Source organism: Gastrolobium bilobum, unplaced genomic scaffold (genome assembly GCF_033153095.1).
Source record: "Gastrolobium bilobum isolate Gb01-03AN ecotype WA unplaced genomic scaffold, APGP_CSIRO_Gbil_v1 utg84911, whole genome shotgun sequence".
Taxonomy (NCBI): Eukaryota; Viridiplantae; Streptophyta; class Magnoliopsida; order Fabales; family Fabaceae; genus Gastrolobium; species Gastrolobium bilobum.
Window position 1 is genome coordinate 52,051 of NW_026899468.1, and position 14,525 is coordinate 66,575.

Sequence of the window (14,525 nt, forward strand, 5' to 3'; positions counted from 1 at the left end):
CTCTCAGTCTGTCCATCAGTCTGAGGGTGATAGGCGGTACTCAATCTCAACTGCGTACCAAAAGCCTCCTGCAGCGCCTCCCAGAACCGAGATGTGAACTTCGGGTCCCTATCACTAATGATACTCTCAGGCACCCCGTGAAGCCTCACAATCTTGCGAACATAAAGCTTGGCCAACTGCTCTGTAGTGAAGCTCACCTTCACTGGAAGAAAATGGGCAGACTTCGTCAGTCTGTCCACAATGACCCAAATAGAGTCATAACCCGCCTGAGTCTTCGGCAATCCCACCACGAAGTCCATGGAAATACCTTCCCACTTCCACTGTGGTACTTCAAGAGGTTGAAGTTCACCAGACGGTCTCTGATGCTCAATCTTCATCTTCTGGCAAACCAAACACTTAGACACAAAGATAACAACATCTTTCTTCATGCCCAACCACCAGAAGTTCTTCTTCAAGTCTTGATACATCTTAGTAGCACCAGGGTGGATAGAAAACTGACCCTTATGGCCTTCTGCCATAATCTCCTCTGTCAACGGGCCTCGAGGGACTACAATCCTCTGCTGAAACAAAAGCACTCCATCCTCATTCCAAGACACACCGTCTTGGTTCTTCACATAATCCAGACACTCTCTCTGAACTTGTGCCTCTTTAATCTTTTCAAGCAGCTCGTTCACAACTTCAGATGCTTCCAATCCGAGAAGTACACTCTCACACGGAGCGGTCACTGCCAAGTTGCGGAACTTCTCAACCACATCGAAGTTACCAAGTAACAAACTGGATGAACTACTGGATTTCCGACTCAAAGCATCAGCTACCACATTGGCCTTGCCAGGATGATACCTTAGCTTGAAGTCGTAGTCCTTTATGAACTCCATCCATCTCCTCTGCCTCATGTTCCACTCCTTCTGGTCGAACAGGTACTTCAAACTCTTGTGGTCACTGAAAACCACAAACATCAAGCCAAAAAGATAATGCCTCCAAATCTTGAAAGCAAACACAATAGCAGCCAACTCCAAGTCATGAGTAGGGTAGTTCTCCTCATGAGGTTTCAACTGCCTCGAAGCATAGGCGATCACTTTGCCCAACTGCATCAACACACAACCTAGCCCCTTCCCGGAGGCGTCGGTGTAAAGCTCAATCTCAAGCGCAAGATCAGGAAGAACCAACACAGGAGCAGTAGTCAGTCTCTCCTTCAACTCCTGAAAACAGACCTCACACTCGTGAGTCCACACAAATGGAGTCTCCTTCCGAGTAAGGCGAGTCAATGGCAAAACCATGGTGGAGAATCCCTTGATGAACCTCCGATAGTAACTTGCCAAACCCAGAAAGCTCCTCACTTCTGTAACTGTCTTGGGTCTCTCCCAATCCAGTACGGCCTCAATCTTGTTCGGATCCACTGCAACTCCCTCCGCAGAAATAACATGCCTAAGAAACTTCACAGACTTGAGCCAGAACTCACATTTGGAAGGCTTTGCATACAGCTTCTTCTCCTTCAGCACTTGCAGAACAGTTCTCAAATGCCCCACATGCTCCTCCTCCGTCTTGGAGTAAATCAAAATGTCGTCAATGAAGACGATCACAAACTGATCCAGGTACGGCTGGAAAATCCGGTTCATGTAATCCATGAACACAGCAAGTGCATTGGTGAGACCGAACGGAATCACCAAGTACTCAAAATGACCATATCTCGAGCGAAATGCGGTCTTCGGGACATCCTCCGGCTTCACCCGAATCTGATGGTATCCGGACCGGAGATCAATCTTGGAATACACACAAGCACCCCTGAGCTGATCCAACAGATCATCAATCCGAGGAAGGGGATACTTGTTCTTGATTGTCACCTTGTTCAACTGCCTGTAGTCGGTGCACAATCGCATTGTCCCGTCCTTCTTCTTCACAAAGATAACCGGTGCTCCCCAAGGAGACACACTCGGTCTAATGAAATCTTTCGCTGAAAGATCCTCAATATGCTTCTTCAGCTCTGCCAACTCCGGTGGCGACATCCGGTATGGAGCTAAAGAAATCGGCCCCACACCAGGCAACAGATCTATGGAGAAATCTATCTCCCTCTGTGGCGGAAAATCAGGAATCTCCTCAGGAAACACCTCGAGGAACTCCCTCACCACAGGAATACCGGTGATGTCCTCCTGTGTACCACTCACCAAACCTCCCAACATGACATAACCAAATGCCCCTGCTCTCAAGGCTCTCCTAGCCTGCAGCAACGAAATGTACGGCGAGGAACTGGCTGTGGAATCACACAGAGACAACACTACACGCTTGGCACAACAATCAATCATCACACAATTTTTGGACAGCCAATCCATGCCCAGAATAACCTCCAAGTTGGCCATCGGCAACCCTATCAGATCTACCGAGAACTCACGGCCATCCCACTGAAACGCCACATCGCGATGAACAGTGGTAGCATCACATCTTTCTCCGGTGGCGGTAGTCACCCGCATCAGTGGAGAGAGCACATCACTGGGCAACTCAAGCCCCACAGCAATCGGGGTAGCAACAAAAGAATGCGTAGCCCCAGAGTCAAACAACACATCAACAGCTGATGAACCAATCGTAACAGTACCTCTGACAAGGTTCGGAGCTCGATGCGACTGCTGACGATCCAGAGTATAAACTCTCCCAGAAGATGGTGGCACTGCCGGTGCAGAAGTAGGTGGAAGGGGAACCATCTGAAGTGGCACTGCCTGCACTGCAGTAACCCTCGTCGTCGCCGACGGACAATCTCTGGAGAAGTGGCCCTCCTTGCCACACTGAAAGCAAATCAACTGGCCGGTAGAACACGGCCCAAAATGAGTCTTCCTGCATCCCGAACACCTGGGAGCAAGAGGTCTCGCTGCACTCCCCTGAGCAGAAGTCCTCTTGAACTGACTCGGCGCCTGCCGAGCTGCCAACGGTTTACCCTTGCCCTTGTTCCCAAACTTCCTGTCTCGCCAAGAAGTGGAACTACCAGCTGCAACCTTCGTCGCCTCAGCAACCTTGGCCTTCTTGGCCTTACTCGAGCTGTAGAAATCTTCAATATCACGACACTGCTGAACCAGTGTCCCAAAATCTCTAGAAGCAGAACCAGCTAGGTAACCAGCAATATCCTCACTAAGTCTCCTGCGGAACTTAGCAGCCAGAAATGTAGGAGTAGGCCTCGCCATCCTGAAGTGTGCAAACTTCACCAACTGGTTGAACTTGGCCAGGTACTCGTCCACAGACAACGAGCCCTGAACCAATCTATCAAACTCTCCCTGCTGCCTCTCCTGAGCGTCATATGGAAAGTACTGCCCCAAGAAGAAATCCTCAAACATAGGCCAAGTCATCACATGACCCTGCATCTCGTAGACATGAGAAAGGTTTGTCCACCACTCATGGGCATCGCCCTCTAGCATGTAAGTAGCGAACATCAACTTCTGCAGATCTGTGCACTGCATGACCCGAAAAATCTTGTCCAACGCCTGAAGCCAACGTGCAGCAGCAACAGGATCAAAGGATCCATCAAAGGCAGGTGGCTTATGCTTACGGAAAGCATTCAGCCGGCGATCGATCTCATCACGATCCTCAGCAAAAACAGGGACGGTCTGCATGGCCCCCGTAAGATGACTGCCATCTCCCATCTGACTCTGAGAGTCATCCTGCAGACTGGGTGGAGGTGGTGGTGGTGGTGGTGGCGGTGGAGGTGGTGGCGGAGGAACATGGCCAACATCGTATTAAGCGGTGCTTAATTAAAAATGCGGAATATTCTTTTTCTTTTCAATTATGACGTCATTATCAATTACCAACTTGATTACTTAATCAATTTCATAAAATATCGCCTGTATGTAAATTGCAATAAGACATCTACTGAAATACCTCAATATATAGATAAAGTGTGTATCTAAATCACGGCATTACATCAAGTAATCCGGACAATATCCTGATATATTATTACAACTCCAAAAGACTCAAGACATAAAAATACTATGTGTCATGGACAATCCCCATGCTCACCAAATAAACATAGTAACCAACGAGTCTCAACATAAAACTCCAATACATAAACTGAAGCTATAAGCATAAAAGCAGCATACAAATCTAGCATACAAACATGGCAGCATAATATAACAACAATCTAACTCAGCTCCGGCCTCCTGCCGCCTGAGGTCTCGACATTACCTGACCCTGAAATAAGCATTCCCCAAACGTGGGGTGAGATCTCTAAACTAGAAATCTCGGTAAGACAAGGGGTCCTCAAGGATCTTCCACCCCAAGCTCACTTACATGTGCAATATAAGTTCAAAAGCATTTATATCATTATCAGTTCCAAAAACTATGTAGTGCAACAGATATCTATGGCATGTGTGTAATCACTATCTACTGGCCAGAGAAATGTAGGAATACGTCTATTCCCTACATGTAGTACAAGGAACATCGCTTGCACCTCACCCACAGCCTCACCCTCTTGTATGTTCTACATACTCAGGCTTACCGTATAGGTGGAACACCTCCATGCATATCAACAAGGCACTAACATACAATAACTCAACAGCATTTCCAAAACATCAAAAGCATGTAACACAGCATGCATATACCATATCCCCATGGGACATGGTGGAACCACAACATGGCTAAACCGAGGACACGAAAGCTTACCTCTAAGCTAGCTATCCAATGCCACAAGCTCAAAGTCCAATCACAGCAGATCACAATCTGATATGGACCAAACATAAATCAATAACATATACCACATGCATACAAATTAAAGACAACACCTTTTCATTACGTTTTCAAGTCTTAAAGCTTCTAACAAAGCCACAAGCCCTAAATCCCATGATTCTGGCTTAATCCATTAAAAACAGAAGTTCAACTTCATCAATCTAGGGTCTACAAACCCCCAATAGCCTACTCTATGCACAGCACAGCTACTGTTCTGCGAAATCCCAGAATATCCGGATATCTCATTGTACATATCCGGATATGCATATCCGGATATACAGATTCACATATCCGGATATCCCAAAACCACGTATCCGGTTATCCAATATCCGGATATCAGTTCGACATATATCCGGATATCTCACGACAGAATGCAGTTTCTGCATTTTCGTGAAGATATCCCTCAAAGGTTCCCTTTTTACCGATTTTAAACACCTAATCATGCATTTCTAGATGTGTTAAGCCTCACTCAACAACAAGTTATCATCTTTTAACCTTAACATGCATCAAGCTTTCATTTTTAAGCCTTAAAACTCAAGTTAAAGGTTGATATACATACCAAAGCTCAAAAACAGCAAAGGGAGATGCTCTTGGAGCTCACAACCAGACTCAAGCTACTGCCACAAGAGGATGCACAAAAATGAACACAGGATGACTCTTTTACTAAACAAGAAGACACCTTGAAGCATCAAAATGCCAACAAAAGGTCACACCCCTCAAGAACAGCAAACACAGCTCTTCAAACTCCCTCACACAGGTTCTCTAACTCAGAAACACCACCCCAAAGTAGTCCCAAGGCCAACCCTCACCCTCACCAAGTGTTTAAATGGAAGAACAAGCCTCAAAGGTGGAAGCTTGCTCAAGAAATGGAAGGGAAGGCAATGGAACAGTGTATAAGGTGCAAGTCAGCCACCAAGTCACGTAGACAAATCTGAGTGCCTAGGTTTATGTGCTAAAATGCATATATATAGCCAAAACTCACTTAAGTGCACAGTGTTAACTTTAATTTCTACGCTTAGCATTTTAATACCAAACTTTGGATTCTGAAACTACATAATTTTCTAAGAATTATCATATTTTTCTTATATTTTTCTGAGCACCTTTCCGGTACGCGCTTTTCAAAGCCAGTACCGGTTTTTAGCACCAGTTCTCATTATTTGGACTTGAAACTCGTTTTACAAGTCCTACATATTATTCTAGTAATTATCATGCCCTTACATTAATTTTCCGGGATACTTTTTCGTTACACATTTATACCGACTAGCAGAACCGGTATCTGCACTTTTCTTCCGAAAAGCGACTTTCAGCATTTTTAATCACTTATTATGATTAGTAAGCCTCATAAATAATTATTAGGGTCAATTATGGAGTCCTTTCTTATTTTTGCATAATTAATTAATTAAATACCTTAATTAACGGTGCGGGTTCTTACATATACTAACAAGATGCATCTACTTTTCGGTAGCCCATAGCGGAAGAACTCCATTGTTAAACGTGTTTGACTTAACAGTTTGGAATAGCTTATAAGAATTAATTGGTACTACTTATACTAACAAGATGCATGTACTTTTCAGTAGCTCGTGACAGAAGAACTCCATTGTTAAACGTGTTTGACTTGCAGTAATTCTGGGATAGGTGACCTCCTGGTAAGTTTTCTTAGGAAGTGTGCGAGTGAGGAAAAAGCACACTGAAAAATCTCGTGTTAGTATGTGGAGATAGTCATTGATTCTTGAAGCGCCCACGCATTACACAAATAATATAAATAATATGTTACTTAACCCAATTAAAAGGGTAATAGCAAACTAACAAAAAAGCTGAGAACGGTTCCTTCTTTCAATCTTGCACGTAACATAATTATATAGCTAGAACAGAACCATAGGGTGATTGAGGAGCACATAAGCATATCTAATCAACAAAGAAAATGACCAATTTGGCTGGGCCTTATTCCTTATGGTTTACGAGGCTTCATTCTGTTCTGACTTGTTATTAACAAAGCAATTGCATATGAGAGTAGAGTAGGCCAATCATTTTAATGGCTTGAATGGTGATGCTTTTATATTCTCAAGTCATCTAGGTAAGACTTTCCTTCAAGTTTACGAGCAAATAGGATCCTCAAGTATTCAATTACTCCAATTCTTTTGAACCGTGCTGGTGTTTGTTCAGTGATCAAGCTTGCTGCTGGACCTATCACTCCATCTTCTCTAGGGATGCAGAATGTTGCAATTGAAAGCCTTTCTTTTTCAGAGTTCACTGTTGCTCGATGCTCAATGCTTCGGTATATCCCATTAGTTATAATCTTGCCATGTAAAACAACCAAACAAAACTAGAATTTCAAGAATCTTCTTAAACTAGTTGATATTATAAAATTGTTATATGAATGGATATATTACCTCTAGCATGTCACCAATGTTAACAATGAAGGCATTGGGAAGGGGTTTAACAGGAACCCACATGCCATCTTTCTTTATCTGGAGCCCTTCTACTTCATTGACTTGTAGGAGGATGGTGAGACCTACTCCATCTGAATGGGGTGTGAGGCCAATAACTTTTTCTGGTACTGGACATGGAGGGTAATAGTTCATCCTCATCGACTGCATCCCATCTTCAAACAACTCCCTCATTTCCATTTCCTCCATCTTCAGAGCTTTTTCCATATGTGCAACAATAACCATGGCAAGATTTTTCATTTCCTGTGAATAAAGCTCTAGAGTGTCTCTGCATGACCAACAGCAGTGAATAGACATGCAAAACTCTGAGATATGAATATGTAAACATAAATTGTTGGAAATGAAATTCAAATATAAGAGGAAAGTCCCACGTTGATAGGATTGGATCAAGTGAGGACTATATAAGTGAGAAAGACTCGTAAACTCATTGCCTTAAGATTTTGGATTTAGATGTAATGTCATGTTCATGTGATCCACGGTTTGGCTGGGCCAAGTATTGTCAAAACCCATTTTATTGTGACTGTCTCTTGGGCCATGGTTTTAGACTCCCCTGTACCATTTACATTAACACACACATAAGAGAGAAAGAGAAGAGAACCTGAAAGGAAGAGGGAGCTGTGGAAATAAGTGGGGCATTCTTGAGTGTTTTGGAAGTGTGGTCATGTAGAAAAGGTCAGCCCAATCAAGTTTTTGGTCTTCACTCAGAACAAATGCTTGTCCAAATCCTTCCATATGCTGTGAAGTTTGCCAAAACTTTTTCTTCTCTGACATTGGAAGGTTGAAGAAATCCTGAATCTCCAACTTCACTTTCTCCACCAAGGAAGTACTAACATCATGATTTACCAACTACAAGAAGGATTAACAATTAAATCAATTGATAATTTGAAATTTCTAATAAAGCACATGTTGACAAGGACTGCTATTAAGTGATTCTTTTGATATAACTAAAGTTTCTAGAGTTCAGAAACCAACACTGATGAGTGATAGTTTTAAGAAATTGAAGGATAAGAAGAGAAAAGAGACCTGAAAGAATCCCCATTCTTTGCAAGCAAGGTGAAGCTTAGCCAATTCTGAAATCCCAGATTCTACAGAAAGCAAGCGCTTCATGTCAATAACTGGAACCTCAAGGATAGGATCAGCTTCATAGATGACCAAGTGTTCTTGTTGAGGCTGAATGTATCTTGGTGGAACAGTAGATATGTTCTCTTTAGCCAACTCTTGAACTGATGGTACCAGAAGAGAAGTCCCAGATGGGTTCTTTATCTCTTCCATGGCTTGAGCTTTTTTGCTATGTTGTAATCAATATTATAAGTAACCCGTGTCTTCTTCTTTCCTCCACTCCTACCTTGCTAAGAACACGAATAAATAATTACAAAGTTTTTTGTTTCAATCTTGATTTAGCAGGATGACACGTGTGCAAAAGGGGTTGTTGTGAGGATTATGGTGAAAATGTTACAAACGTTTTTTTGTTTATTAGAGTGACTTGGTCTAGCGTATCATTCTGTGAAGAAATTGATGGGCATGATCTCGACACTTGAGTAAAAATGGACCCTCAAAGTTTCAATTTTTGTTGCTGCTATTCAAATATGAGCCAAAATTCGCAACTTGATTGATAAAAAAGAGTCAAGTTCAATTACTGCACGCAAGATCTGCTCTCACTTTGTAGACTTCCGGTCTCTTCTTTTTTCCGTAAACATGTGCTTTTTTTTTTCCCACTCTCGCTTGGACACCATATAAAACAGGAATTTTTTTGTTTTTTAGTATTTTGGAGCACCGAAAGTCAAAAACATTTAAAAAAAATTTGATGCCACTTAATTATGGACAACTTTATTTTTGTTTGATAACCATATAGTGGCTAGCTATTTTCAAAAGGAGTTTGTAAATAATTGTCTTAAGTTGGTTATTATAAGAAATAAGCAAACAAATTTCTTAAAAAGATTAAGAGATATTTGGAATATTTATGAAATTGCATGAGTGAATTGTACTCAGCATATTGGGATTCTATAAGCATAAAAGAATTTATAACTGATCCGGATATAATATAGGTCTAACCATGGCCCAATAAACACATGGAAGCCCAAGCCCATAAAGGACCTGGAACAAGGCATAAAAGACAGGCACGGGACGCGATAACCCTATCGCGTCACACCAGCGCGATGTCCATATCACGGAACACCAGGCGCGATAGTCCCATTGCGTCATACACGGCGCAGTGCCTCATCACAACATCCAGGATATACTTACTCCCCACGCAACGGGATACCTTCTACAGACAGTAAACTTAAGGGCCAAGGCAACACCACCGCGCCCTCACACCAGTAAGCAATGGACAGCTCCAGCTCGCCACAACTCTACTAATAGACACCATGGCGGCAAGCTCCTCAACATTTAAACCATGACAGCCACACTACGTTGGCACCAAGGAACCTTTGCCTTCACCATGAAGAAAGGTCTCCTCCAAACACACATCTCGATTACTATATAAACATACGTTATGCCACCAAGGTACGATCATCATTTACTTTCACAACATAAACACCTGCCTCTGATACTGACTTGAGCGTCAGAGTGTCTTCGCAGGTACCCCCCCCCCCCCAAATCCGGTGCTACGTGAAGGACGAAGGACAAAGAGCTTAGGCTCATCCCACATCAACAGTACCAGGCCCAGGCCAGTAACCATCTAAGGAGTCTCAACCGTGTGTGATTTGGGCTTGATACGCATTGGGCCATGTAAGAACTCACACCGTTAATTAAGGTATTTAATTAATTAATTATGTGAAAATAGGAAATGATTCCATAATTGACCCTAATAATTATTATGAGGCTTTAATAATTATAGTAAGTGAGTAATAATGTTGAAAGTCGCTTTTCGGAAGAAACGTGCAAATACCGGTTCTGCTAGTCGGTATAAATGCGTGCCGAAAAAGTATCCCGGAAAATTATAATAAGTGCATGATAATTACTAGAATGATATGTAGAACTTGTAAAACGAGTTTCAAGTCCAAATAATGAGAACTGGTGCTAGAAACCGGTACTGGCTTTGAAAAGCGCGTACCGGAAAGGTGCTCAGAAAATTATAAGAAAAATATGATAATTCTTGTAAAAATGAGTAGGTTAAGAATCCAGAGTTTGGGATTAAAATGCTAAGCGTAGCAATTAAAGTTAATACTATGTGTTTAATTGTTAAACCACTATATATAGCCTTATGATTGGCACTAAACCCTAGGTGCCACTATTTTCTCTACGTGAGTGTGCTGAGCTTGAAGTCAGCCACCCCTTTGTAACCCTTTCTCCTCCATTTGTGAGCCAAGTTACCACCTTTGCTCCATTTCTTCTTCTCTTTGGTTGAGTAAACACTTGGGTGAGTGTCTTGGGAGGTTGAGGTCCCATCTTCTGAGTTGTGGGAGCTGGTGTGAGTCAAGGTTTGGGGCTGAGTTCTGGTGTTGGTGTGGTTGGGGCTTTGTGTTGGTTGTGGGAGCTTTAAGGAGTGAACTTTTGTGTGAAAGGATCACTCTTGACCACCATTTTCGTGTACAGTGAGAGACAGAACCTTGGAGCTGTTGTGTGAGCTCCAAGAGCACCCTTTTTCTGAGTTTGAGCTTTGGTAAGCTTCATCACCTTTGATCTTGAGTTTTTAAGCTTAAAAATGGAACCTTGATGCATGTAAAGGTTAAAAGATGATAACTTAATGTTGGGGTTGGTCAAACACACCTAGAAATGCATGTTTAGGTGTTTAAAATCGGTAAAAACCCAACCTTGGAAGGATATCTTCACGAAATGCAGTTTCTGCATTCTGTCGTGAAATATCCGGATATGTGCCCGAGCAATATCCAGATATGTGATATCCGAATATGAGATTTGGACATCCGGATATTAGATATCCGGATATGGGATTCTGGATATCCGGATATTGCATATCCGGATATGTCCAGTAAGATATCCGGATATTGAATATCCGGATATGGTCTCGAGGAATATCCGGATATTCTGGGATTTCGTAGAACAGTAGCTGTGTTGTGTGTACAGTAGGCTATTGGGGGTTTGTGGACCCTAGATTGATGAAGTTGAACTTCTGTAATTAATGAACTAAGTCAGAATCGTTGTGATTAAGGACTTATGGCTTGGTATGGAGCCTTAAGACGTAAAACGTAAGGGAAGGCATTGTCTTTAAGTTATATGCTTGTGTTGCATTATTAGTGATATAGTATTGGTCCATAACAAATTGTGAATCTGCTGTGTTTGGACTTTGAGCTGTGGACTCTTGGCCTTGGGTGTTAGCTTGCAATGGAAGCTTCCGTGTCCTCGGTTTAGCCATGTTGTGGTTCCACCATGTCCCATGGGGGTGTGGTTGTATGCATGCTGTGTTACATGCTTTGAATATTTGAAATTCTGTTAAGCTTTATGTGTAATGGCTTTTAATATGCATGTGTTGTTTCATCTTGACGGTAAGCCTGAGTATGTAGCGTCATACGATATAGTGATCCGAGGTGAATGCAAGTAGCTTCTTGACTAGTGTGGGTATTTGGCGTATGTAAATCCTGCATTTCTCTGGCCAGTAGAATAGAATTGACACACATGACATGATTATCTGCTGCATTGCACTATTTTAGAGCTGATGATGATATCTGCTTTTAAACTTATATTGCACATGTAAGTGAGCTTGGGGTGGAAGATCCTTGAGGACCGCTTGTCATACTGAGATTTCTTGTTTAGAGATCTCACCCCACGTTTGGGGAATGCTTATTTCAGGTTCCGGTAGTTTGGTGACTGATGCCTCTGGCGGCATGAGGCCAGAGCTTAGTTGATGATATTATGTTGTTTGCTGCCATGACTGGATATGGATGTTGTTTATGTTTTCCGCTATTTATGTTTATGTTGTTGTTGAGACTGATGTTGGGGTGTTGCCTTATTTGAGTGAGCATGGGGATTGTCCATGACACTTTATGTTAGTGCTTTAGATTGGAGTTGTATAAACTGTTAGATGGTCCGGTCTACGTTGTTGTAGTTCCGTGACTAGAGCCACACTTTTATTATATATGTTATGAGGTATATTCAGATAGTTGTTTCATTGCAATTACATACAGGCGTTGTTTTATTAATTGATTGATAAGAAAGTTGGTAATGATAATGACATCATAATTGAAAAGAAAAAGATATTCCGCATTTTTAATTAAGCGCTGCTTAATACGATAGTATGATAACATTACCGGATATATACGGGGTGTTACATTTATGGTATCAGAGCAATGGTTCGAGGGAAAAGCCTGTATGTATTGCAATAGCTAGGATGTTTGGTTGTGTCTTTCTTGTGTGTTTACTCCGTCGAATTTTATTATGATAATGCATATGTAATCACATTGCGTGGGCCTGATCAACTCATAATTTGTGTAACTTGTGCAGAGTCATGGTAAGGTCTGGGAGAACACGAGAGACTTCTGAGGATCAACCCGATCATATCCTAACTACATTGGCTGAGATGCAGGCGGCTAGGTTAGCCGATCAGGAGGCCACTAGATTGGCCAACGCGGCAATGATGGATGCTGTTCGCGAGGCGAACCGGATAGCCGCAGAAGAGGTTCGTGAAGCGAACCGGAGGACCACTGAGGATGTCCTCGAGGCGAACAGGATGGCGAACATGACGATGATGAGAGTCATGTTGGAGGAGATGAGGGCTGGTCCTGCTGTAGGCCATGCACCACCGCCACCGCCGCCGCCTCCACCTAGTGTTCAGGATGAGAGCCTTAGTCACATTGGCAGTGCTGCTCATGTCGATGAGACGAGGGAGACTCTTGTAGAGCCTGCTGAGGATCGTGATGTGATAGACCGCCGGCTGAATGCTTTCAGGAAGCATAAGCCACCTGTGTTTAAGGGGTCTTTGGATCCTATTGCTGCTGCTAGATGGCTGGAGTCGCTGGACAAGATATTTCGGGTCATGCAGTGTACAGATCCGCAGAAGCTGATGTTCTCGACTTATATGCTGGAGGGCGATGCCCATGAGTGGTGGACGAACACCTCTCGTGCTTATGAGATGCAGGGTCGTGTTTTGACATGGCCATTCTTCGAGGAGTGTTTCTTGGACAGATACTTTCCCTATGATGCGCAGGAGAGGAAGCAGGGGGAGTTCGACAGATTGGTTCATGGCTCGATGACTGTTGACGAGTACTTAGCCAAGTTTAATGAGCTGGTGAAGTTTGCACACTTCAGGATGGTTTCTCCTACTCCGATGTTTCTGGCTGCTAAGTTCCGTAAGGGACTTAGTGAGGTGATTGCTGAGCATATTGCTGGAGCTGCTTCGAGGGACTTTGGTACACTGGTTCAGCAGTGTAAGGACATTGAGGATGTCTGCATAGCGAGTAAAGCCAAGAGGGCCAAGGTCGACGAGACCAAGGGGACTATGGATTCCACTCCTATTTCTACGTCCTGGAAGGACAAGAGGTTTGCTGGGAAGGGCAAGGGTAAACAGTTGGCTACTAGGCAGGCGCCTGGTCAGTTCAAGAGGACTGCTTCGCAGCAGGGGAGTTTTGCTAGGCCTCCTTCCACTCCGAGATGTGCGGGGTGCGGAAAGGAGCATGTGGGACGTTGTGCTTCGGGGCAGTTGGTTTGTTTCCAGTGTGGCAAGGAGGGCCACTTCTCTAGAGACTGTCCGTCGTCGATGGCGAGAGCTGCAGTTGTTCAGGCAGTTCCTTTGCAGATGGTTCCGATGGCTTCTACTTCGGCACCTGCAGTGCCACCTTCTGTTGGGCGTGTGTACACCTTGGATAGGCAGCAGTCGGACCGCGCTCCGAACCTTGTTAGAGGTACTGTGTCTATTGGTGGTATTGCTGTTGATGCATTGTTTGACTCCGGGGCTACGCATTCGTTTGTTGCTACCCCGATTGCTTTGGGGCTTGAGTTGCCCATGTCTGTGCTTTCTCCACCGTTGCGGGTGACTACCGCCACCGGAGAGATATGTGTTTCTACCACTATTCATCGTGATGTAGCGTTTCAGTAGGATGGCCGTGAGTTCTCGGTAGATCTGATAGGATTGCCGATGGCCAACCTTGAGATTATTCTGGGCATGGATTGTTGTCTAGAAACTGTGCACTGATTGATTGTTGTGCAAAGCGCGTGGTGATGTCTTCGTGTGATTCCACAGCTAGTTCCTCGCCATATATTTCATTGTTGCAGGCTAGCAAGGCCTTGAGAGCAGGGGAATTTGGTTATGTCATGTTGGGAGGTTTGGTGAGTGGGACACAGGAGGATATCACTGGCATTCCTGTGGTAGGGGAGTTCCTTGAGGTGTTTCCTGAGGAGATTCCTGAGTTTCCGCCACAGCGGGAGATAGAGTTCTCCATTGACTTGTTGCCTGGTGTGGGGCCGATTTCTTTAGCTCCATAT

At 43.6% G+C, this 14,525-nt stretch overlaps 1 protein-coding gene across 1 annotated transcript; it reads right to left on the reverse strand.

Moving 5' to 3' along the window:
• Positions 1–6,412: 6,412 nt before the first annotated feature.
• Positions 6,413–8,478, reverse strand: LOC133290566 (protein SRG1-like). The gene is made up of 4 exons (XM_061488661.1): positions 8,172–8,478; positions 7,747–7,994; positions 7,092–7,416; positions 6,413–6,997 (listed from the first exon to the last, which is right to left on the reverse strand). The coding sequence occupies exons 1-4, from the start codon at positions 8,418–8,420 to the stop codon at positions 6,755–6,757; spliced, it is 1,065 nt and encodes a 354-aa protein (XP_061344645.1). The 5' UTR covers positions 8,421–8,478; the 3' UTR covers positions 6,413–6,754.
• Between the last annotated feature and the right edge of the window lie 6,047 nt (positions 8,479–14,525).